Source organism: Saccostrea cucullata, unplaced genomic scaffold (assembly GCF_032062105.1).
Source record: "Saccostrea cucullata isolate Sc308-1 unplaced genomic scaffold, CSIRO_AGI_Scuc_v1 ctg117, whole genome shotgun sequence".
In the NCBI taxonomy this organism is placed as follows: Eukaryota; Metazoa; Mollusca; class Bivalvia; order Ostreida; family Ostreidae; genus Saccostrea; species Saccostrea cuccullata.
In genome coordinates, this window is record NW_026932623.1 from 1 (window position 1) to 26,439 (window position 26,439).

Here is a 26,439-nt window from a genome sequence, read left to right on the forward strand (position 1 = left end):
TTGTACTGCCGCCTTCACCCCGTTGTCGGCCATACACTCGTACTCCCCGCCACAATGGCGTGAAATATTCTTAATGATCAACGTGTCTCCAACATCTCCCACTCCTGTTGTAAGAAATTAACATGTATTAGCTTCCTTTTCCTTACATGTTACAAAATGTTTTGTCAGCGAGAAGCCCAAAAGCACAACCAAAGCGTACAGTTGTCTTTTCATGAATGAAAAATATTTTCAGGTATCTGGAACAATAAACTTATTGTGTGCTTTCAAAAAAAATTTTTAAATCGTTAATAAGAATCAAGTCAGTTCCAGTATGTCTAATCTGAAAGACATATGAATTGACTTAAAATTTTAAAATTTGAAATCAAAAAATTACCTTTGCGAAAAATTACTACTTTTTGGGTCTAAAGAAATTAAGTCTGTGTTCTTTATTTATTAATTGAAAAGTATGGTAATCATCACTGATTTATGAAAAAAAGGAATTGCTCTAGATGCAGATTAGCAACATCAATAGGTTAGCCCGATATGGAATCAAAACATACGTGAACGTGATAGCCACGCCTTTTAAGAAATATTCAGGTAAGAATAGAATATTAAAAACTGGTTCCATCTGTAGAAACCATGTCATATAGGAATATTACATAAATATTATATTTTCCAATTGGTATGATAGGCTTCTATTTCTGTGTGCTTATGTTAATTAAAAACGTTTTAAAAATGGGAAACAAGATACAGTATGAAGTGAATGATAGTTTGGAAAAAAGTTCTATTCTGCTCAAGTTTTGAGCCAATCCTTTTTTATTCTTTAGTTTCTATATTAATGTTTTTAATCGTTCTAATTTGCAGAAAATTAAGATAGAAGCAAAGCAAACGTCCTGTTTTTCCTGTTAAATCCTCATATAACCATGATCATTGTGTTATAAATCCTCTCTCATTTATGTTTACTAGTAACCTGAGAAACCTCATCAAATGCACACAATAGAGAGTATTATTAAATATAAAGTCATAGAAAAACATTTTACTTCTAACCAATTTATAAATAATAAATCACATAATGCCATTTGAAAGACAATCTTCAATCAATTTAGAGATTTGGTTCTGTAAATCAATTTTTACATACAATCAATGACTGCTGGACCATCTACACAATAATTCGTGATTTATTTCAAATCATCTTTGCACTGCTGTATTATATTTTGTAAAAGAGGCTTATATCTATAAATGAACAAAATCACTACTTGGTACTCATATTTTAATTCAACAGTAATTGTTAGTCTGTACTGAAAAATGACAGTTTCTTGTATTAAAACAACAAATTATTTTATAGGCTAATCTTTTGCAGTATTTTAATGGTAAGGAAACACAGAATTTCAAAAAATACATGAGAAAAGTTGACTGAAAAAGATCAAGCGGTTGGTTATGCTGACGAGTTGTTGTTAGATATATTTTTAAACGTTGCAAAATGAATTTTTCATTCAGAATTCATGGACTGATTTTAGAAAAATTACAAACCTTGATTGTTTTTTCTTTTCCTTAAACCAATCATACATGTATTAAGCAATTCTATGATAAACAACTTGTAACACGTCCATTTGAATCCTTCTTGTTTACACTGCTGTATTATTTTTTGTAAAAGAGGCTTATATCTATAAATGAACAAAATCACTACTTGGTACTCATATTTTAATTCAACAGTAATTGTTAGTCTGTACTGAAAAATGACAGTTTCTTGTATTAAAACAACAAATTATTTTATAGGCTAATCTTTTGCAGTATTTTAATAGTAAGGAAACACAGAATTTCAAAAAATACATGAGAAAAGTTGACTGAAAAAGATCAAGCGGTTGGTTATGCTGACGAGTTGTTGTTAGATATATTTTTAAACGTTGCAGTTAGACCCCTTGAATTTTTCATTCAGAATTCATGGACTGAGTGAAGATTTTCGGAAAAATTACAAACCTTGATTGTTTTTTCTTTTCCTTAAACCAATCATACATGTATTAAGCAATTCTATGATAAACAACTTGTAACACGTCCATTTGAATCCTTCTTGTTTACATTACCTAACTGTTTATAAAAAAAAAACTTTCGTTTTATTGGTGCTTCTCAATGACCGAAGCAAAACCACAAATATCTAATGAAATATGACATAGGTCCAAAATAAGCTGTTGCCTCAGGACCCCTGGCATTTCTATGGTGAAAATACTGTTACCAAATCTACCTACTGGACCATGAGTTAAATAGCTGTATATCTACACTGCCTCAAGAAACTTTCACAAAATTCAACTTTTCTGGTCAAGGTTCTTAAGAAGATTTTTCTGAAAGCTGCAGTTTAATTGTTGACCCCTCCTAACTCCGACGTCCATGATTTGAAAACAATAGAATCTACCTTTTATCTTGAGGCTTCAAACAGGTATTATCTTTGCATATTCAGTTCTTTTAGGGTAAAGATTTTTAAAAAATTATTTTTTCTTTAATTTTTAATTTTAAACTTCTATCCTTCATTATGCCCGACCTTTCCCTGGGTCAATGTTTCCCTCTGGAAGCTTTCACAAAAAGCTTTATCATCTTCTGTAGTCAAGGAATTCTTCAAATTTCAAAACATTTTATATACATTTATTCGTAAGTAAAAAAAAATGTCTTTCTTATTGAGAGGCCTGACGCCACCTTACTCCAGAGTACCATGTTTTAAATAGTATAAAATCTACACTTTCTTCGGAAGCTTAAACATAAGTTGCATATCTACAGGGTCAGTCTCTTATTGCCTTCCCTTTAATTGCTTCACCATAGATGGAGGCTAAACCCTTCATTTATACAATTCGTAATACTTTGTTATAAAGATGAAGACTGTTTCACAAAAATGTATAAAACTATGCTAAAAACATCATTTTATATTCCTTCATAAACTTACGTATTCTAGATTGAGGAATAGTTTGGTGAATTCTGAACCACGTGATATTAGGTTCTGGTATGCCTGTTGCATTGCACCATAACGTGACGTCCTGTCCCTCCCTGACGCTTCTGTCTTTACTTGAGGCGTATTCTAAAATCCGGGCAGGAACTGTGATTAAAAAAAAATATGAATTAATAAAATCTTTTAGATCAACTCTCTCCCCCGCCATGCTCTTTCGCTCTCCATTTTTCTTCATCAAGTATATACTGTTATTTGCCCTCCATAATATATCCTCCTTTGATTAGTCATGATATTAATGGCTTTTACATTTACATTTCAAATATACTCGTAAATTAAACGTTGTGTGTCCCCTGAAACACCTTGCAAAATCACATTAACCGCCATGCAGGAAGTTATTATAACCTAACTGCAGGCTAGAATCTGTAACAGTTCTATTTAATCTGTAACCTGTATAAATATTTTGCATCAAAAAGATGAAACTGCATGTTAATTGATAAATATTTGCTAATAATTAATTATGACTGTTTAACAGACACTGAAATTAACAAGATTTTGGATGACATAACATTAAAGCACGACAAAGGATAACTTGAAATGAAAAGCATCTACTGGTACTGGTTTGGCTACGACATCTTTATCTATATGTATAACCAAATTATAATGGCACAATACGGAGATTAGTTAGACTAAGACATCTATATCTATATATTTACAGTTAAAGTCTTTTTTTTTTTAAAAAGCTGTACCATCTTTAGCAGCAACTTTAAATGGTAAAGTGACTTGGCCATAACAGACTGTATTATTCTTGACCATTTGGTTGCTTTGTATTTCTTCATTAGCTTTTTACTGACATAACCATACCATCTAAAAGTTCATCTCGACGCTCGGCTTTCTCTGACTCTGACTCTGAGCCTGGTTTACGGAGAAAGCCGAGCTTCTGGTACATGGACATTGGAAAATAAAACAAAACAAATATAGAATAACCACAAGCTGAAAAGTTGGCATGAAATAAGTAACATTTTGATATTTACAATGAAAATAAAGATGTATACCTTTGTTAATTACCATTTTCCACTATTTAGTTAAATGTCAATTTTTTTTTAATTGAGAATCTTGAAAATGAAAACTAAATCACCAGAAAATTACCCTCTTGCATTGAACAGAATTTCAACCAAATAACTGAATTTTTTTACATTATGCAATTTAACTACGAAATTTATATATACCATATTATAGTGGGACACTACGGGGACTGGTTTAAATACGATATTTTAGACCTTTAAAACCCAGTTGTATAGAAGTAAGAGCTGATTTGAATTGATCTGGGCTCAGTATTTAAGTATATCTTTCGGTGTAATGCTTTACTTATTATTTATTTAGATATTTTACTTGAAAAATATGTTAATGGTAATCTGACAACCAAGCTTTATGATAAACGAGATGATTAACTTTTCAATCCTCAACTTCCCTCACTTATGCAGCAATTAGTTGATGACAAACAAGTTGCTGCAACATAAATATCAACAGTGATTCATTTAAAATCATTATTTCGTGAGGTGAGTTCTATGTTCGACACAATGACGTCAGAAAATACAATTTATCGTTTTGTCAAATACTGACTAAAAAATGATGTTTTTAATGCATAATTGTTAGGCCATTATATACACACTGATTTTTCAATGGACTTCTCTGTTATTTTCCGATCATGACAAGACGGTGAGTGTGACCGGTCGGCAGGGGACGCTCACTCCTCCGTGGCACCTGATTCAACCTCTGTTTTTCTTGTTTTTCTTTTGAAGGTCCATGTTTGCCTTGCTCCAACTTTGTAACAATTTATAGAGTCTTTAGCTTGAATATTGTCCGTTATCTCCATGTATTTCATTGTATGTATTACATATGTTGCCTCTATATCTAGTAGCCATAACATTTTGAATATTTTTCCGAATTCATATCATAACAATGTATTTCCACGCAATTTGTTAACATAATGAATACATGTATATTTGTGTACATTAGATTAAAAAGAACTTTTGCAAAGTAAAATTTTTAATAAGAGTATTAGACCTAGGAAATTCTTTAAACAGCTCTTCGTTTTAAAACACGTTTTTCATTTATTGCACCATTTTTAATAAAAAGTACACTTTTAAAGTACCGGTATGTCGTATTTACAAAATCATGTCATTGTACTTAATTTACATTTATTGATAAATTAAGAGTTTTGGCACTTACCGTATACCATAAGATTTATCCTTGTTATTCGTACAGGACTAGTGTTTACTGTACACGTATATTCCCCTCTGTCCTCGTATTTGATTTGTCTGATATGAAGATTCCAGTACCCGATGTACGTGTGTTCGATTGAAATTCTAGGGTCATCCATAAACCGCCTCTGATTTTTACCTATCAATATCTTTTTTGGATGCATCCATACTACCTAAAGAAAATACCAATGTAAAAAATAGGTTAAAAAATAATATTAGCCAACAGAATTTATGAATTTTTGTATAGGCTGATGTCAATTAAGATTTAAAGTTCTTACACATTCTAGTTTCTGACACGGGTCACCTTCATTTACTTGATGAAAGTTACTGAAAATTTACTTCGTTTAAAGCTACATTGTAATAACAAACAAATGTACAGATAAGCTACATGTGTCCTATTCTGGCATTGTAGTGATGTAAAATATAAATTTAGTTAAAGCTCTTTTATGATAATAACATCTCCGTTTTCTCAGAATATTTACACTTAATACCCATTGTCTTCGTGAGAAAAAGATGGAGTGTCAGAAAAGTGATTTATGGTCAAGAAACAAAACACTTAATATGTTTCTTCGTTTTTTAAAATCTATGAATGCTTCGGATGTTCTTGTAAACGTCAGTTTGGGATTCACTTTCGCAAGCCGTTGTAAAGGGAGGTGGGTGAAAATCACAGCTCTGTAAATCAGCGAAAGTAGGGCACCTTAAATGGTGAGTTAACCATGAATCGGACTCAGACCTTGCTTTGAACAACTTCAAGCAATAAATTTTCCTTAATCTAGAGTGTCCTTTTGCATTAACTTGTTTCTGATGCCTAATGTTAAAACTTTAGAAGAATATGAATCAAAATTAAAACTTAAGAATAATCGAAATAGAAAAATATTTTTAAAAAGTGAAATAATCATAATCAGGATTCAAGTACATCTTAAATTTGATGTTTCCTCTTGTTTATGATTAATTTTGATTGCAACAGACTGCATGTTTATTATTTCTCCTCCATCCTTTACTAAAATTTTGGTAAAGGTGCAAAAAATTATTTTTGAAAAGTGGCTTTCATAACAACTAATTTAAGACAGATATTTTTAGTTCTTTATATAATAATTGCTTTTCAAATATTTAAATGTTGGTTACACAAGTCGTGAGTAAATTGATTTATCAAGATGTATCGCACCTTTTTCACCGAAGGTTTATGATTCACACTTCATTTGGCTATTATGCCATTGCGTGATGTTAATTACGATAATTTCAATCAGTTAAAAGTAGTAGTTGGTATTTATTTAACAGTTAATCACGCGGTATTTTGTATATTTTTTTCTTTTATATCGAGATCCTGGGTTTAATCTCAGATGAGGAGAAGCGACGTGCCTGTGTCAAATAACACTCAATATCCATCTTTTTCGCCCTCCTCTTGATGGCTAACATACAATGTGATGGATTGGTAACGGACACAGAGGCCTCCATTGATAAATAAACTTACTCTCTCGATCTCAGTGCTGGCAGAGAGTTAGGTCTGTCTCAAATCAGTTAAAAGAAATTCTTTCCTTACTTTCTCATTTGATAAAGACTATATGAAACTAAGTAAGTCATTTATCAATTTTTTCAAAATTAAATTTGAATTGGTAGAGTTCTGTCAATTTTTATGCCTCCAATGTTTTTTTTCTTTATCTGCCTGTTTACAAAACATTTCTTTTCTAACTTTTTGGGTAATTAAAGATGCATTTCTCAAGTCTAGCACACATAATTAAGTATTTATGCTTTCATATTTACAATGTACTTAGATTACAAAACTTTTTTTCGTCTGTGTGTCATGTTGATTTTTTTTTATTATTTACTGTGTGATAGTCAATATATACAAAATCCCCATATCACGTTTGTCCGTGATGTCAACATGCAGAATAAACAGTTAACAAGCAACAGTATGTAATATTGTTGAGAAGCAGGATAAATGCAATGATTTTATAATTTGGAAAATTATCAATCATCGCCCAGATGTGACATCAACATGTTGCATGCAACTTATTTATATTTACAGCCAACTTATTTATCTATGTCAACATGCAACTTATTCATGTTCACTTGCAGTTCAACCAAGATAACAAATTCATTGATGTGTCAGAAATAACCAAACAACAACATAAGCCCTAAACAAATATCTTAGAGGAACAACAGTATAAAAGACTAACAATTGCATGAACATTAACTTTTGCAATGTAAAGAAATAAAACTTTATATAAAAATCGAAGTTTTCAAGATTGATTTTTTAGAATCATCGGTTAAAAATTTGTTGCCCGAAGCGGCTGTATTAGTAATTTTCATGAAAACATATACATATTATACAATCTGTATGGAAATCATCTATCCTGTCCAGAATTGAAAAAAGAATTAGATAGATTACATGATCAGTACGGACTGGTCCCTGTTGACAAAGCAGGTAACAGCATTGTCTTCGTTGTAAGGCTCATTATATTAATTTATTTTAGAGGAACTTTGATTTCATTCTACAGGTGTAATCCAACTTATATTCATAGTTCCCCTTCTAAGGAAGAAATTCTTTAAAATTATATGTCAGTTTAGAATATATTTAATATCTCAGACAACCAAAATGAATCTGAATTACCATGTCTATGTTGGATTCCGAAACTTCCTTACAAACAAAAATACATAGTGGGTTACAGTAAATTTTCAACCAAGCCTCTTTCTTTACTCCTCACTAAGATGTTTACAGTATAGTGAAGGAGAAACTTAAGGAGTACTGTGCAACAATATATTTGATAAGAGTGTAAATCAGATTTGGATGCTTAATAAATCTAAGGAACATTGTGAAAATTTGAAATCACAAGATCTTACCTAAATCAACAGCTTAAAATCTTACGACTGTTCAATTTTATACACAACCATTCCCCAAGATAAATTTAAGTGCAGGCTTTTTGATATCATTGACAGATGCTTTTCCAATGAATTTAATTACCTTGTCATTGGTCATTTGCAAAATTATTTTGTTAAAATTATTATGACTGTACACAAAACTACTCTGAAGTTGACATCTAAAAAATGCCTGAGTTTCAGATTGACAATATCTATTTGGTTTTTTGGGACAAGGTCTTCAAACAATCTAATGGAATTTCCATGGGTACCAATTGTGCCACGTTATAAACAGACCTATTTTTGTATTCATATGAAGCAGAATTTGTCCATAATCTTGTTAGTGAATAGCTGCAGAACTGTACCTCTCGGCTTGAGAAAATTCGGACAGATAAAGCAGAGAGCTACAGATCTAAGCGTTGTAAAAACCTTCGATTTACGCCGACGATTTTTTGTTGCTCACTATGGGTATTTTTTCGTGTATTTTATACTTTCACCAGCTTTGAAAATAATTTTAAGTGATATTTAATAACTAATCATACATTCAACTTCAATTCCTGATCATTTACTTACCTCTCAACGCTAACAAATGCCTGTTTGTGGTTACGGAAGTCGAAATGGAACTCTTTTAAATGGACATTACCAAACTATATACAGGACTGTTTCGGACCGTTAAAAGGTAAACAAAGTATCAAATGTAAGAGTTAAATATATGAACTAATATGGGATACCATTCTAAAAGCCAGAGAAAGCTTAAACTACATGAAATAAATACCTAAAGTAGCGACAAAAAAATCGTTGGTGTAAATCGAAGGTTTTTACAAGGCTTGGATCTGTAGCTCTGCTTTATCTGTCCGAATTTTCTCAAGCAGAGAGCTACAGTTCTGCAGCTAGTTAGTGAAAAGAAGAAAAGACTTGCCTTTAACTCGACATTTAGATACGACCACGTATTGTAAATTAACAATGGTATTTCCATTCTTATGTTGATATGACATATCCCGGTGAGCTTGAGATAAATGATTCCACAGAGTTTGACATATCTGTTTCATGTTTGGATATTTTACTTGAAATTGATGTTAATTGTAATCTAATGACCAAGCTTTATGATAAACGTGATGACTTTAACTTTTCAATCGTCAACATCCCTTACTGATGCAGCAATATACCTTAAGGCCCTTTCACAATTGGCTCACGAGCACTTTACAACACTTTGCGATCGGAAACTTTTAGCATCGCATGAGCTATCGCCGAGCTCTCGCATACGTTGCACGAAGTTTCGCATTCGTTGCGTGCGTTTTAGTGGTCGCATCAGGTCTATTCAAAATAGTCGACATGCACAATATTCAGACGCGACCAAATGCGATCCACATTTATCGCAAATCAACGCACGAATATTCGTACGAGCGTCTTACAACGTTTTGTGTACTCGCAAGAGTGATGCACGATTTTTAAAGGTCGTAAGATGAATCGCAGCTGTATATTCGTGTGTTGTGCGACCATGAGACTGTTGCTCAACGTGTTTCGTGTAATCTTGCAACGTTTTACATGTACTATGCATGATTTATCAGCTTCAATTTCCCATTCTTTGTCACTAGTATATGTAAACCCTGTCCTCATCCTCACTGTACCCATCAGGTTCTAAAGGCTCAACTGGCTGGTCTGGTGGCTCTGCCCTCTCGAAAAGCTCAGGCGAATTATGAACAGGGCTGCGGCAGGTCCTGGGCATCCTTCTCCTCCTGGGCCTTCTTTCTACAGTTTACCTTGGCTTTTCCTGTAGCTTTTGTCATCTTTTTGGCCAGCATTTCTTGCATTCGACTGACGAGGGTCAGAAACGGTTGGTATATATATATTCCCCTTCTCACTCGCACGATCATTCGTACCATGAAAGACATGATTGCACGAGCGCCTTACGTCCAATCGCATTGGTGCACGTTCAATCGTCCGATCACCTGATCACTCGTGTGATCCTTTGGCATTATTTTACAACACTCGCTTTCATTGTACAACAGTCGCATATAGACGCAAGATACATCTTAAGATTTAATGCACAAGGGTCGCTTTAGATCGTGCGAATTTCGTACGAATACTTTTTCATATGCGATTATTTCAGCAACAGTTTACGATCCAAATCAAAGTTTTTCGGTCGCACGAATATTTTGTCGCTTCTGCTCGTGCGCCAATTGTGAAAGGCCCTTTAAGTACCTGCGTACGGGGTTTATATATCTCAATTGATTCGATACGCAAAAGAGCATGCTCTACGTATGAACAATTTCTAAAAAGAGGTATATTATAGACAAATTAGTCGCTGAAACAAGAATATCAGCAGTCTCGTTTAAAGTCATCATTTCGTTAAGTTCTACGATCGATGCAATGACCTTGTCAGCAAATACAATTTATCATTGAGTCAAATACTGACTGACATTTTTTATACTAATTGTTAGTCCATTATTTATACACTGAATTGACGACAGATTTTGCCTTTGTGTCCCAATCATAACAAGGAGCACATTGCGGGTGTGTGCTGTCAGCAGAGAATGCTCACTCCTCCGTGGCACCTGATCTCAACTCAGATGTTTTCGAGGTCTGTGTTTGCTCTGCTCCTACTTTGTACTGTTCTGTGGATTTTTGAGCTTGAATACTGGTCGTTATCTTCATATATTTCACTAAGTAGTATGTACTATATGTGAATAATTATTTTGCATGTCATCAAATTAAGTTGCATGACAACATAGATAGGTTGAATGTTTACATAAATAGGTTGCATTTAAGCATTTTGGAAGTCACGTGTGGGCGAAATTTAGTAATTTTGGATTTTTTTTTTCAAATTCCAAATTCTTAATTTATAACATTTATATTGCATGTCAATCTTTTGGATTTGTCAATAGAAACATCTGTTTTCTAATATAGGAAAATTTAGGGGGGAAATGTACAAAGCGGCTATTTTCTATATGATAGTCTATATTTTATGACTTGGAATAGTTATTACCAGCTGGGGAATTCGTGCATTTTATACTGATGTAAGAGATCTATAGACTTATCCTGTGATGGTGAGTAAAATATACAAGTCTGGATTTTTGACCATCTGATGTGAAATCCATCTGACAAGGATATTTGACGTTTTTAACACCTCTGTATGAAGTCACAAATGTTCCTGCTACCCAATCCCTGTTGCATTAACACGCGTTGGTTATCGGAGCAATATGCTTGTCCTCTGGTGAATTCTTAATAGTTTTATTAACAGTTTTCCTTTACCTGCTCACCAGCCGAGGCAATTAACTGTAAAATGTGATACAACTACTTTTATTAAACTGGTTAATTGTTAAAAGAATGCATTGTTTTGCGCATTAGATTATAGTCGATTTTCACTTTACACGTTTTTTACGTGTAGTTTGATATGACAAATGTTTTAAAGCCTAATGATTTTCAAAGCCACGATTTCTCCTTTTCTGCTTGACGATTTTATAGCGAAGCAAAGCTAATTTCCATTTTATACCCTTCTATTTGGGATATAAATTAAAGAAGTATTTTCCACATCATAAGAGGCCTGTCACACCGAATTACCTGTAATAGAATCACGAATTACCCGTGATGGAATATATTTATGCTTAGCTAGCATAACGAATTACTCTTAATAAGGATTTAGAGCTTTGATAAAGAGAGAGGGGAAAAGGAGATAGGGCGAAAAAGTAGGGGTTCGAAGAAACGGGTGATAAAAACTTCCAACCTTAACAAGTTTCTTTGATTCGGTTTCAAAAACAATGTTCTGACGGTTTCTATATCATAGTTTCAGCAGTAGTGAAAAGGCTAAGTTTAATAGCGAGCGCAGCGAGCGAAGCGACGCTCGTAACTGCGAGCTCTAACGACAACGCCTGGGCGAAGAGAAAATTCGGACTACTGCACATTCATTCTTTAGAATTTTTTGCCGCAGTAATTTTGACCCACAATGCATCACTTAGTAAAGTTGTGTTCTCGCGAGAATGAATAAAAAGTTTACTCGCCTTGATTAATTGGATACATATTGAAAATAAATAGTAAACGTAACTTTTTTCATTAACTTTCAGCACTGTTCAGTTTTTTCTTGGTATTTGTAACATACATACGACGTCATGTGACGTCAGAGTCTAGACGCACCAAATGCCACGTGTGATTTGACGAGCCCGATTTAAATTAAAACAATTAGAAGAGTTTACGCTCGCTCTAACGGTCGCACCGTCAACATACTATCTAAAACTTGATTGTGGTTAATGAGGAATTTGCATTATTGTTAGGCCATTATTACCCGCTGAGTTGTCCATGAATTTTTTCGGGTTTTTTTTTACCGAACATGAGAAGGAGTACACTGCGGATGTGGTCAATCGGAGGGCATGTTCACTCCTCCATGGCATCCGATCCCATCTCTGATGTTTTGCTCCGTTCTTATTTTGTAATGTTTAATGGACTTTTGAGCTCGAATACTGTTAGTTATCTTTAAATATTCCATGAATAAATTTATTTATCATTTTTTGTCCTATGTCGAAAAAGTTCAGTGTCAAGAGATAAGGTTTAAATGAATCGTTTGTAGGTATTAGAGAACAAGTAAACTGGTAATACACTGCGGGAAAAAATCAATATCAAGTATAAGTTAATATTTAATTAAATATTTCAAAGGGTGAGAAATTAATGAATTGTATATACATTTTCCTACAAACTTACAAACATTTTTATTAATGCATAGAAATGCTTTCAGATATATTTTTTTCAGCTTTTAGGTGTTGCCAAAATAGACTAGAAAATTCACAGAAGAGCAAAATACCAAAATACATCTAACACTTTTAATATTAACAGAATATAAACGCTCAAAATAATGAGGTCAACCTACTGACCTAAGTCAATGGAGTCCTTCTATTCATTCCTATGTAAAACTTTGATCACAAATTGTAATCCCACCTAACCACCTGCTCGTGATTTGATATAATATAAATGTACACAACCCTTCAATGTTTCTAAACAAATAAGACTAATATTTGTTTTGCTGTTCTTGAAAAGAAAATGTATATCAATGTAAAACAATTATCTCTTATTGTGGCCCTATTCATACACTGTGATTCTGATTTGAATACTTTTTCAGGAAGCACTTACACAAGTGTCCTTTTTAACCAATTTTCTAATTATTGAGAAGAAGATTTTAAACTTTTTTTCGTATTCCAGTGGAAATCTCTGATCTCTTATTGTGACCCTGTCCAGCCTGAAGTTATGTTCTGAAAATCTAGAACCGCGTGCATCATCTTAGAATTTTGCTTCCACAGAAGTTTCACCTTTTTCTGACCCAGTGGTTCTTGTGGAGAAAATATTTAAAGCTTTTCTGAAATACTAGTACTTCACTGTTTAACTTCCATCCCCTGTCTTGACCCCACCCTAGCCCCCTGTGAATCCACAGCTCCTAAAGAAGCTTCAATATAAGATTATACTTTTTGCTCCAGTGGTTCTTGAGAAGAAGATTTTTCTCAATGACTCAATCCTATCTTATTGTCTTTTTTATTATTTATTCCTGGAACAGCTAGAGCATAGCCCTTCATTTAAACAATTAGGAATTCACAGGAAGTTTTCCGTGAACTTTCGCTACATGACTATTTAAATTGACCAGTCTTCCTAGGTAATTTAATAATTTTTCTCTGCTTTGATTCTTGAAAATTTAATGGAGTTTAAAAGGTCAATGAGGATTTTGAAATACACTTGACACATTTTTTCAGGAATGTTCTTTTTGTTCTAGCCATGAGGTATCATCTTGTATTCAAAAGGATGTTTAAATACATTCTGTAAGAACGATTATGTATTAAAGTCAGGTAATAAATCAATACGTAGACTTTAACTTTGGGTTACATCATTGATTGCCTTAAGTATAAAATGAAGGGGAAAAAATTACAAACGAATTTTCTAGGATCATAAAAAAAAGAATTAAGAATCGTTTCCATTAATTACATTTAAGATAATTGTTAGATAAGATTGAAGAAAGAGGATGCATAAGTTTCTAGATGTTTTATCTACATGTATGTACTTAAAGAACGAACAATACTCTGGCTAATTTGTCCATTCAAACAAAAAAAATAAGAGAAAAACAAACACAGAGCTCTAAAATACCAGAGATGGGGTCAGATGCCATAAAAGAGTGAGCATCTCCCGCCGACCGTATATACGAGCATCCATGAATAATTTTAGCCTAAAGGTAAGTGACCAAAGTGAACTTACTTGGTATTTATTTCCCTCGTCGTGTGCTTCACATGGTAGAATGGCCAGATCTCCCTCCGTGATCGTAATATTTCTGTGGATGTCTGTTGCAAGTGATTTGGACACTGATAAAATATATATGTAAGTAAATCATTAACAAGATGTGAAAAAAATCGAAAAAGAATATGCATTAATGATTGAACAAAAATTATCAAATATTATAACAGTAAACCTCAAGTTTTGTTTTACCCCTATATATATAAAAGTGTAATCAATTCTATGAAGCAAAGATTCAAATGACTTTGAGCCAATACAACGCTATAGAATATGCTACATTATTTTAATACGTGTGTATTGTAGTCTCCAGCACATATTCTAGTACGTATCTTATGAGATGGTAAACTGACCCAGTAAAATGCATTTAAAACCATTTTTTTCCAAAATTGTCAGCAATGCCTGAGCCTATGGGCTTCAACGCGTGGTTCCTAATGTTTTTCAGAAAATATTTTTAAAAGAATTTTATATTTTCTTGAAAAAAATTTGAAACCATATTATTAACCCACCCCAATTATAAAGGGTCCCCGAATCTACACATCATATGGATGCTTTAATGTTAATAAGATTAACATGGTCTTGCAGTTATTAATAAAAGAAAACTATTTTTTTATTATGTAAAATTTTATATTAGTTTCCTTTTTCATACTTACGTACAGTGTAGTTCTTTAGGGGATTTTCAATGACCCCAAACTTATTATAATATTATGCATATGTAATGTAACATTCACTGGTAAAAAAAATTGATATCATATACACAACTCATATCATCAATAAGGCAAATATTTACAATGGGATGTTAACGCATTATAGACTTCCATACTCTTTATTTACACAGTTCTAAATGAAACCATACTCGCAACAGGTTACAAATCACTCTTCCGTCATGCAGTCGAGATAAGTTTATTTACAATACCCTCATTTCTCCATCAGTATACAACAAAGAATGGTTACATAATTATAGTACCCGATGTAAGCGAAGGAGATTGCATGTTAAAATAACATGGGTTTTTTTTTCTGGATTCTCCTAAAACATCGTATGGCTCTCCATCGTAATACTGCCTTCAATTAACAGAAGCGTAGATTTTATCATCTTGTTACTCGCTGAATTAATCTCCCTACAATCGCCAAGCGATTCTCTGAGGGATAAGTGAATACAAGCAATCAGAGGAGCTGTCTCTTCACAATTACCGCCCCTTATAAGTAAAGAAAGGAGTAATTAAACCAAGCACCCTTGTGAGTCCGAGAAGAAAGTATTTGGTGAAAATTAAATCAAAGTTTGGAACTTAAAGATGCTGACAATTTTCTGGCAGACAAAAGGAATGCTTTCGACCATTCTTGACGAGAAAAATTGCTTAAAATCGATTAGGAATATTGACAGAAAATTTATTTGAGTCCAAGATTGTTTATAACATTTAAAGTACTGTTGTTTTCTAGTATTTTGTTCGAGGAAAGGTATTATAGTGTTCCTGTTTTAAATTCATAGTCTGGCCTATTTTAAACGTTCTTATGTATTTCATAGTATCCGTTTAAAAGTACGATTGATGCAAACATGCATGAATATGTTTGGCAGAGAATTAAGAATAATTAGAATTTAACAGGGGGATTCAAAAGCTTAAAGAGTGAAGATATCGAATAGGAATCGATCGCTAAAAATCTTTTAATGATACAAATATGTCAGCTGGACATAAACACGGACCCCTAGAAATTCAGCAGGCGGGATCAGGCGCCTAACAGGAGAAAGCATCCTCTGAGCCTCATGTATTTGATCAGGTAGGCGGAACATTCATATTCAATTTCAGTACAGTTGTATATAAAACCAAAGGCATAACTATTGGAATGAAAAGAAAATCAGCCGATATACGACCCAATGATAATATTCATTTGTTGATTATCCTAAAGTCCACAGAATTTTTTAAAATGCTGCATTTAAAGGAGGTTGTTAAAATCTCTTTAGCGTCAACTTATCAGTCAGTAGCCTCCCTCGGTTGAAAAACTGATCGTTTTGGGGCATGCTCTTGAGCATCAAATAAGTTGGGAAATGTAAACACTTAACTTGGCGAGAAATAAAGTAGTGGGTATGGATTCAGACTCCAAATGAAGAGCCACGCACCCTTCTAGGAGGATATCAAAAATAGTGTCAATGGGTGGGTCATTTTAAGAAGATTTGGCTTCAAAATGAATCTTATGTGAAAGCTTTTTGACAATCTTAATTTTCTTTCATTCCTGTCCCCCCGGAAAGGGTGGGGCCAAAATTAGGGAGTTTTATATATGAATATATAGGGAAATATTTTTTAAAATCTTCTCAAAAACATCAAAGCCATGTCCAGATTAGTCATTATTATTTGAAAGCATCATTATGTATTACAGATTCAAGTTTGTTAAAATCATGACAACCCCCCCCCCCCCCCACTCGGAGTAAGTAAGAGCCTTAATTATATGTGGTAATTATATACTAGTATATATCGTAAATGGAAATGATATTGTAAAAGTAAATACTAGTAGTGGTTGGCGTGACTATGGAGATCCCAAGTGCTTCAGATTTGCTCTCATACAAGACAACTATTGCTTTTCTGTATTTTTTTCTCTTTGTAGTTTTGGACCTATCTGCCCATTGGTCTGTTGTTTCAATGAGTATGTGAAACAGCCCAATTTCAGCAGATGTAATTATGATATGGTTAATATAGCGTCCCATAAGACCAAAATGGGGAAAGTCGATACCCCCCGGAAGAATAATAAATATCATGTTTCCACATTCAATTTGATAGAAACTCAGATTTATTAAATTAATTTTCTGAAATCGTTTATCAGCAATTCCGGTTCATAATAGATTTTTACTCTTGCTTTTTACAATTTTTTTTTTCCAGCGCATTGAATGGAAGTACGTATTTCTAAACAAGAAAATTGTTTTCATTTCTTTCAGTATTCAACATTTCTACCTGTTACTTAGCCCGAGGAAGTGTTTATTGTGGAAAAAGAGAGAAAAAAATCGATGATCTTTGGTCCTATCGCGATTTAGGCACACTTGTCTTCATTCAGTATAACCTTTAAGAAATTCACTGCTTAATATTGTAAATGTCGAAAATCTATCTGTGGATACCGAAACAGACCATAAACTGCCAGATTGTATTATTTTATTATAATCGGTCTCTTTGATATCATGTCTTTTAGATAATCTAACGAATATGATATTTATTGCCAAGTAATCTGCTAAAAGTTGATCGTTTTTCAGTTGATTAGTTGAAAGCACACTGAGATACACTATATGCTTAACGAAATTGTAGGCGGGACATTATTTTCTGGGAAATGATGTAATTTTCACAGATTATCAAATTTTTTTTCTTCTAATTTCCGTCATTAATGTGCACTGGTATTTCTGCAATGCAGGGCATTTATTTACTGAAATTTAAAAAAACCCTTTAACTAGAATACATGTTGCTCTCTTTCCAAGTACATGTATTACATTGTAAAAGAATTACTTCATGTAAGATTATAATTTTGGTGGTGAACAGACATTGTAACAAGTAAATGTGCATTTTACTAAGGTTGGTAATAGCTTCAAATGTATACATGAAACAGTCCTTATACTACAGTTTTCCTCACACCATGCGATATGTGTCGAAACAGTTCCCACCTTAGAATCATTCGTGCCTTATTTAACAGCCTAAAAAAATTATAATATTGCATTGAAATTTAATTTTTTTTTTTATTGTGGCGTTGCTCGCGAAATTATTTCGCAGAAAAAATAATATACTCCTAATAAACTGCCGTATATAAAATACTTTTGTGACTTTCATTTCTTAAAGAAATAATATGATTCACTCAAGTCAAATTGGAGATAAAAGCACCCCACTTCACATTTTTCTTCTCCAGTTACTGTATATATATTAACATTTGAGAAATCGTTTTTCGTTGTTGAACACAGTAATTTCAGCAGGCCAGTGTGCGATTTTCTATGTACATATTGGACTCGGGCACTTATTAAGTTTCTTATAATGTCTACAGATATCTTAGATTTAGATCATTCAGTTCCGCCAGAGGAAGAAGCTTCACATACCAAGTGTCAAATCAAATCTGCCAATTATACATGGAAATCAATACCGGGTCAAGAGGAAATTATTAATCATTCTCTCTCTCTCTCTCTCTCTCTCTCTCTCTCTCTCTCTCTCTCTCTCTCTCTCTCCATATATCAAGAAGTCTGTCAGATATTTTTGTCTTCATCTTAATGTCTTCAAAAGGCTTTATCGATATCCAGACAATTTACCGGGTTTTAATACTGTTTTACATCTGTTTTACCACTTCGTCCCTTCATAAACATGAGTCCAAGTCTCGTAAACCAATCCTTAACTCCATTAATTACCCGTGCAAATAAAATAATTCACTGGAAAGTTGCAATTATCTTCCCAAGAAAAGTGTATTCTAAACATGCGAGAAGAGAAAGCACGGTAATTAAGAAAGAAGAGGACCCACGTTCTGCCATCGGCGCAGCGACTTTTAAGCGGATGATCTTTTCAATAGATGCCAAATCGATATCTGTCACAGGAAAACTACAGGTATTCTTTATGATCTAAATGGAACACCTGTTATAACCTTGTATTCTTCTTTGATAGTTCACTTAACAGAACTTTATTACCTTAAACATCAGACTTTGAAATGGTATGGAATTTCAAAATTTTGTTGTCTAAAAGAAACAGATTTCTTTTTTACCTTTTTTTCAAAATCTTTTAAAGATTCTTTTTATAGATTTTTTTTATAATTTCTGAATGTAGAACTGTAAAAAAAAAAATCTACACAGACAAGGATTACAAAACATTGAATAAAATCCCAAATAATTATAATCACAGAGGCTTAATAATTATAATGTCCCATATCCATGATATCTCTCAATTCACCTCAATGTATGTTAATGTTCTAAATGTACCTTAAACCATATGGTTCTGTATGTTGCCATATGCATCAATATTCCTATATACATGTAGAAATATAACTCAACAATTCAAACGAAACGAGACAAAATGGTGGTGTTATAATGCTTAAGCGGCCTTTACCTTATTGAAATTTTACGTAACTGGGCTGTTCCAGCTAGTAGGCCTAATTAAAATTTTCCACATGACAGTTTTGTTCATCGTTAGAACATTTAATGTTTTATTTAATAAAAATGAAAGTCACATTCAAACTTTAGGAATATAGACAAAATCTTGCATTATCCAAAACAAACTTCTGCAGTACCTATATGGAGACAAAATCCCCACGTGTTTAATATCAAACGTGTCTAGGCATGTCTAAGACAAAAAAAATATATGTGACTTGTCATAGAGCATCTAATACAGAATCACAGATTCAACTACAAAACGTTATAGTTTGGGCGACATTACCTTATTTACAGAAATAAGTTCACTTTAAAAAAATTAACTAGTTAATGTCACAATGAAAACTAGTAGATTCACTGTTCATACAATCACTACCTTAATAGTAGTTTTACCAGATATTGGTATATTTACTAGATAAGATTAGTAAATTTAGAATTGATGAGTAACTTTCACTAGGTATCTAAGTATCTATACGACCCCCGCTCCACAACTCACTATCTTAACCAGTAAACTGAAAGTTTACTAATCACAACCAACGCTTTACGAAACACACTAGTTAAATTCACTAGGTTTTTCTTTCAGTGTTTTTTTACGAATCTTGGAGATAACGACCAACAATCAAGCTCAAAAAGTCCATCGAAACGATTAAAATCGAAAGCAAAGCAGATACGGACCACTAAAAAAACATAAAAGATGGGACCGTGTGTCATGGAGGAGTAAGTATTCCCGTCGACCGGTGTGCTTCTTGACATCATCAAGAAAACGGAAAAATCCGTATAGACAACTCAGTGTGCGAAATACTTGGAATAAACTTTGCTTCATATGAATACAAAAAATTCTGTATAAAATAGGGCACAATCGGTACTAGTGAAAATTCTGGGGATATGCATATTGGATTCCGAAACTTCATAAAAATCATTACATAGATACATTGCGGGTTCAAGTAAATGTTCAAACAAGCTTCTTTCGTTACTCCTAACTAAGATATTGCCAGTAATGTAGTAAAAACTTCAAGAGTACTGTGCAACAATACATTTAAGAAGTGGTGTGAATCAGATGTGGATACTAAAAAATTCCAAAGAACTTTTGGACAATTTGAAATCACAAGATTTTACCAAAATCGACAGCTTAAAAACTTACGACTTTTCAACTTTATACAAAACCATTCCCCACGATAAATTAAAGTCCAGGCTTTTTAATATCATTGACAGCTGCTTTTTCAATAAAAATGGAACTCGTAAATTTACTTATCTGGTCATTGGTCATTTGCAAAATTATTTTGTTAAAACACATTCTGATTGCATACACAAGTACTCTGAAGTTGACACCAAAGAGATGCTTGAGTTTCTGATTGACAATATCTATGTGGTTTTTGGAGACTAGGTATTCCAACAATCTATTGGAATTCCAGTGGGTACCAATTGCGCTCCGTTACTAGCAGACCTATTTTTATATTCATATGAAGCAGAATTTGTGCAAAATCTTCTGCGTGAAAAGAAGAAAACACTTGCTTTGGCCTTCAACTCGACATTTAGATATATCGACGACGTATTGTCAATTAACAATGGTAATTTCCATTCCTACGTCGATACGATATATCCTGGTGAGCACGAAATAAAAGATACCACAGAATCTGACATATCTGTTTTATACTTGGATATTTTACTTGAAAAAGATGTTAATGATAATCTAACAACAAAGTTAAATGATAAACGTGATGACTATAACTTTTCTATAGTCAACTTCTCTTACTTATGCAGCAATATACCTTCATCACCTGCATACGGAGTATACATATCTCAGTTGATTCGATACGCAAGAGCATGCTCTACATATGAACAATTTCTAAAAAGAGGTAAATTATTGACAAGCAAGTTGATGAAACAAGAATATTAGCAGTCTCGTTTAAAGTCATCATTTCGTGAGTTCTATGGTCGATACAATGCCCTTGTCTGCAAATACAATTTATCATTGAGTCAAATGCTGACGTTTTTCATACTAATTGTTAGTCCATTATTTATACACTGAATTGACGACGGATTTTTCCATTATATCCTGATCATGACAAGGAGCACACGGCGAGTGTGACTGGTCAGCAGGGGATGATCACTCCTCCATGGCACCTGATCCCACATCTGATGTTTCGGAGGTCAAAGTTTGCTCTGCTCCTATTTTGTATATTTTTATGGACTTTGAGATTGAATACTGTTCGTTATTACCATATTCTTCTTCTGACATACATCTATTGTTTCAAGACCTGATTACAAAAAAAAAACTACATAAACATTGTCAATCCAAAACTTGGGCATCATTTTAATATCAGCTTCAGAGTTCTTGTGTGGACAAACAGAATTTTAAACAAAATGATATTACAAATGAACTTTGACAAGGTAATTGTGTTTATGAGTTTCAACTGCTGTCTGATGTCATAAACCTAAGACTTTGATTTATCGTTGGAAATGGTTGTATGTATAAAGTGTTGAAAAGTTGTACGTTTTGATTGATCTTGGTAGTTTTGTAATTTCATTTTTCAAAAGTTCTTTCGAGTCTTTAACTATCCACATTTATGATTTACGCAACTCTCGGAATATTGTATATTACTCCTGAAGTTTCTCCTTTTAGTGACGAATAAATAAAGAGACTTGGTAGAATATGTACTGAAAGTCTACCTTTGTTTTCAAGGATTTCTATGAATTTATGAATCCATTATAGGTATGACAATTCAAATTTATTCTTGATTGTTGGAAATATCAAGTATATTTAAATCCAACATAATATTTGAAGAAGGTTCCCCTTAGAAATGGAGCTATGGGTATAAATTGGTTTACCACTAGCTGGCAGAATTATTTTCCAGTTCTTTAAAAACAATCTTGAGCCCTACAAACAAAGACAACGTTGTTAACTTTTGTCATCTGGAACCAAATCACAACTGGTCGTGTATTCTAATTCTTTTTCACTTCTGAAATTTTTTACTACGGAGGAATATTGTCCCTCAATCGCTTAAACCGAGATTTTAACACCCCTCGTATAATTTTTATCCATTCTGACAAAGATCAGTCCTCTTTTTCATATTTGATCCATCGCCTGGCGTAATCTTCTACAGAATTCAAAATATTTATGAAATAACGACGCCAATTGAAACCTCAAGGTTACCTACATTTTGGCTTCTCCGTGGCAGCTGATCCAACCTCCGGTGTTTTGGAAGTCCGTGTTTGCTATGCTCCTATTTTGTTTTGTTTTGTGGACTTTCGAGCTTGAATACTGTTCAATGCTATCTCCAACTATCTCATTACTAATGACATCGTCTCCTGCAAGGACGTGTCCAGCAGGACTATACTGTAGATCTCTAAAATTTTGCGACCCTTTATTTTCGCGAGATATTCGTGAGACAAAATATGCACGAATTTAAGGTTAGTGCTCCATGTTATCTTAAGAAATGCTAATAAGTACGAGAATGGAATTTTGTCGAACACACTGTCTCGCGTGATTACGTGAAAATTAAGTTTTCGCGAATAAAAAGTTATTTACATTAGTTGTAGTGTAAAAAGGAACAGGAATACATTGTAGGATTATGTTTGTCGGCATTGTAGATTTGTTTGTTGTTGTTGTAGTTTTTGTTGTCTTTTTTTGCAATTAAATAGTTTGGAAGTAATATCGTCGATGTGTATTCGTACGAAATACAGGGTGTGGACATGACTAATCTCTGATGTGATGAATAATAGTGATAAACTGCAATCTCTTAGTTCAACTTTAGATATATTATATTTATGACCAAAAAATGTGGGCAAAATTTGACCTACTGCCGACCAGAGTAAAAAGCTACATTGCAGACAGTTAAAACCACTAGAATCCACAAACAGAAACATTCTATACTGAAGTATCCTTAACCTTGGGGATTCTTAATTTCAACAGTTTAAATATATTTATATTCAATATTTACAATAATTTCCTGTGCCCGTGGTACTTACAGTGCTCTTTGTGCTTTGTAAGATTTTTTACAGTCAGTGATGTAGGTAAGGACTGTCTTACGTCCAAGATTTATTGGTTATTATAAAAGTCCCATGGCCTTCGGTAATGTTAAATGTTTCCAGCTACAATGTCATTAAGAAAGCTTTAATCCTTCTTTGGAGACGCAAGTTTTAACTTTGCAGTTAAATAAAATCACCTCTTGTCATATACCAAAAACAAGATCAATATTGGAAACAGTATTGTCGTAGACCTAAGATATGCATATTTCCTATGAGTGTTTGCAGACTAAAAACCAGCGATGCATTTTGAAACACAATGTGTATGAAAAAAGTTTCTCTTCCAATTATGTTTAGTCATGACCCTTAAGCTAGATATTTATGTTCTCTTTGATCGTTTTGCTAACCATGTTAAGACCCCATGCAGGAAATAATCACATCTAAGGGATCTTGATTTTTATTTTATCAGAGAATGATGTTTTCAAATCAGAATACAGTCGCAAAAGAATTTCATGGCAGAAATCAATCCTATCAAAGATCTAAATTCATTTATAATCATCAATTTAGTTTGATTGTTTTTTATTTTATTGACTTAATTTGAATATGCCATAGGATTTCACGTGAAGATTTATAGCATTCGAATGAGCGTGCTCTGAAAAGGACTTATCTATTGAGCAGACGATAGACCATTACGTCCATTTGATGATCTGGCTGATTAAACGACAAGACAGTTAAATAAAACAACTATTTTACATTCATTCCTGTCAGAGAATTGTAAACTTATATCTCCATGTTCCACAAAGCTCGTGTTGTAATTCTGACTTCTAACTACATGACGAATTTTCCTAATTTTTCGACGGTCTAGTGTTCTAAATACATATGCACAGACTCAGTGATGACAAACAGTATGCCGATTACATGAGGGACATAATTATTCTCAAATTCCTTAAGTACTAAAATGGGACTAAACAATTTCCTGTCAGCGGTAGATGATTATTACGATAAATAATAAATTAAGTCGCATAAGATTTATGGATTGTTAATAGCCACCATATAACACTTTCGCTCTTCAACACTAATCATATAGCGAGAGGAACCAATTTGGCTACTGCAGAGCTTGGTTTGTTAACATTTGTTATAAAGGGGATTCCGCGAACAGGGTCATAGTAAAACAGCAGCAAAATGTTCTAACGAAGCTTATTACAACAGAAAAGGTACAAGTAATGCTGGAAGTTCTACAAACCCAGAGGGTTATTTCTTCCTAAATTCCAGCAGGATAAAGACAATCGTGTCGGAGGAACTGTAATTTACCGGACTAAAAAGGCACATACAGGCCCCAATTTCCTCTGCAGTTAGGTATACGGCGATTGCTGTCCATTGATTTACGTCTAGAAATATTATTTGTGACCCAATCTGGTCTTTGTTCTTCAGCCGTAGCAATCTTCAGTAATCTTTGTGAGACGGAGGCCTAGAGACAATTACCTTCTGACAATGATACATACGGCAAGTCCGGATTTAATCCGACGCAAAAAACGTCTTTCTTACTAAAGAGGTTATTTATATGATGCATGTATTTGGTTTGGAAGTCATTTTGACGTATGCTAACGATGCTATTATATTCTTATATTTAGACATTGATTACGTAATCTACGAGGCCTGTATTAAATGCACAAACAAAATCAACTTTACAAAATTACTGTTCCTGAAAATATTTTATCGATCTAAAATTATTTATGTTTGTTTGAAGTATAGTCGAAGTTTACATTTAATGTTTGCTCACTGAAAAAGGTATGCAAAAAGTATTTTTATTACACTGTCGTGTATAAAGATTTTAGTTTTACCTCCTGATAATAAGATAGCTACTGTTCAATCGCTAGAAAGCTTGAATTGGATTTAAATACTCACCATATGCTATTTTGTAAATTAGCAGAGTAAATATCCAGTAAAACATCGTCACTTCTGTAGGAAGAATTGAAATCCTCTCTGTTAAAACATTTTTATAATCCTTCAGTTATATTTAGATTGTCCTGTTACTGCATTCTTGTGGTGATGGACATCCTATATTTAGAAAGTTTGGCACAAATCGGAAAGGAAATCAAAAGAGTACATAAATGTTCTAAACTGCTTCTAAAAGTATCTTTGTAAAAGTGTACAAACAAATCAATGAATAGAAATAAGTTAGAGAATGTTGAGATTTTGTAAGGGTGTTTGTCAATCATGTTACAGTGAGTTTCCTCGTGCAGGAGGCGGAGCCTCAGCGGCTAATCTCCAATCGATGACGGCCAAAGAGCACTTTCACTTTCCTTATGGCAATCTCGGGAAACTTCAAAGACACTGTCCCAGGATGCAGTCAAATCGTGATAATAACGTTATTTAAAGTAATTATTGGATTTATATTGGCTTTATGATGGAGGATTCGTCAGTATCATTTGCCGACAGGCCCCTCATGGAACAATGGACCTCCACTTCGGACAAGTTGTTTGCAAAGAAATCACAGCCACCAAACAGAATGTTATCATACTGTTTCATTTTGGTTTTGTTATTTTAATTCTTTATTTCTGAATTCCAAACATTTCATCAATGAGGAAAAACAAACAAAATTAAGATAATAAATGTAATTAAACAAAGAATATTTTTTTATTAGAATATAAAGAAATTGATTCTAGTTCCTGGTTTTGCCGAAAGTAAAATATTTGGAACCACTGACACAAGAGATTTGTTTGTTTTATACATTATACAAGTTCCAAATAATCGATTGTTAACTTAACACCAGTAATTATACAATATCGAAATATATGATTAGCTGAAATATCAAAGTCGCCAACAGCATTCTATTGATTCCCTAAAATTCATAAAAATTATTTTCATTTCCTTTTGTTGATGGGTATAAGTGATCGTATCGATCGTATGCTAAGTGTTAGGGTGAGTCTCGTCACTTATTGTTCAAATATTTCGTCCTAAAGGGTAACTCAATAAGATCTATCGAATGCACTTATCAAAATGAAAGTCATGCCAAGTAGTAAACACAACTCTGCTGAACTAAGGTTTACCTCCATACTTCATTGTTTAAAATTAAATTCTTAAAGTTGAAAAAAGTA

At 33.3% G+C, this 26,439-nt stretch overlaps 1 protein-coding gene across 1 annotated transcript; it reads right to left on the bottom strand.

Moving 5' to 3' along the window:
* Positions 1 to 6: 6 nt before the first annotated feature.
* On the bottom strand, positions 7 to 25,464 carry LOC134235649 (limbic system-associated membrane protein-like; the record flags this gene model as incomplete). The annotated part of the gene is made up of 5 exons (XM_062717790.1): positions 25,247 to 25,464; positions 14,254 to 14,357; positions 5,141 to 5,345; positions 2,909 to 3,058; positions 7 to 104 (listed from the first exon to the last, which is right to left on the bottom strand). Coding segments are annotated over exons 1-5 (603 nt in total), but the record flags the coding sequence as incomplete, so codon positions are not given.
* Positions 25,465 to 26,439: the final 975 nt, after the last annotated feature.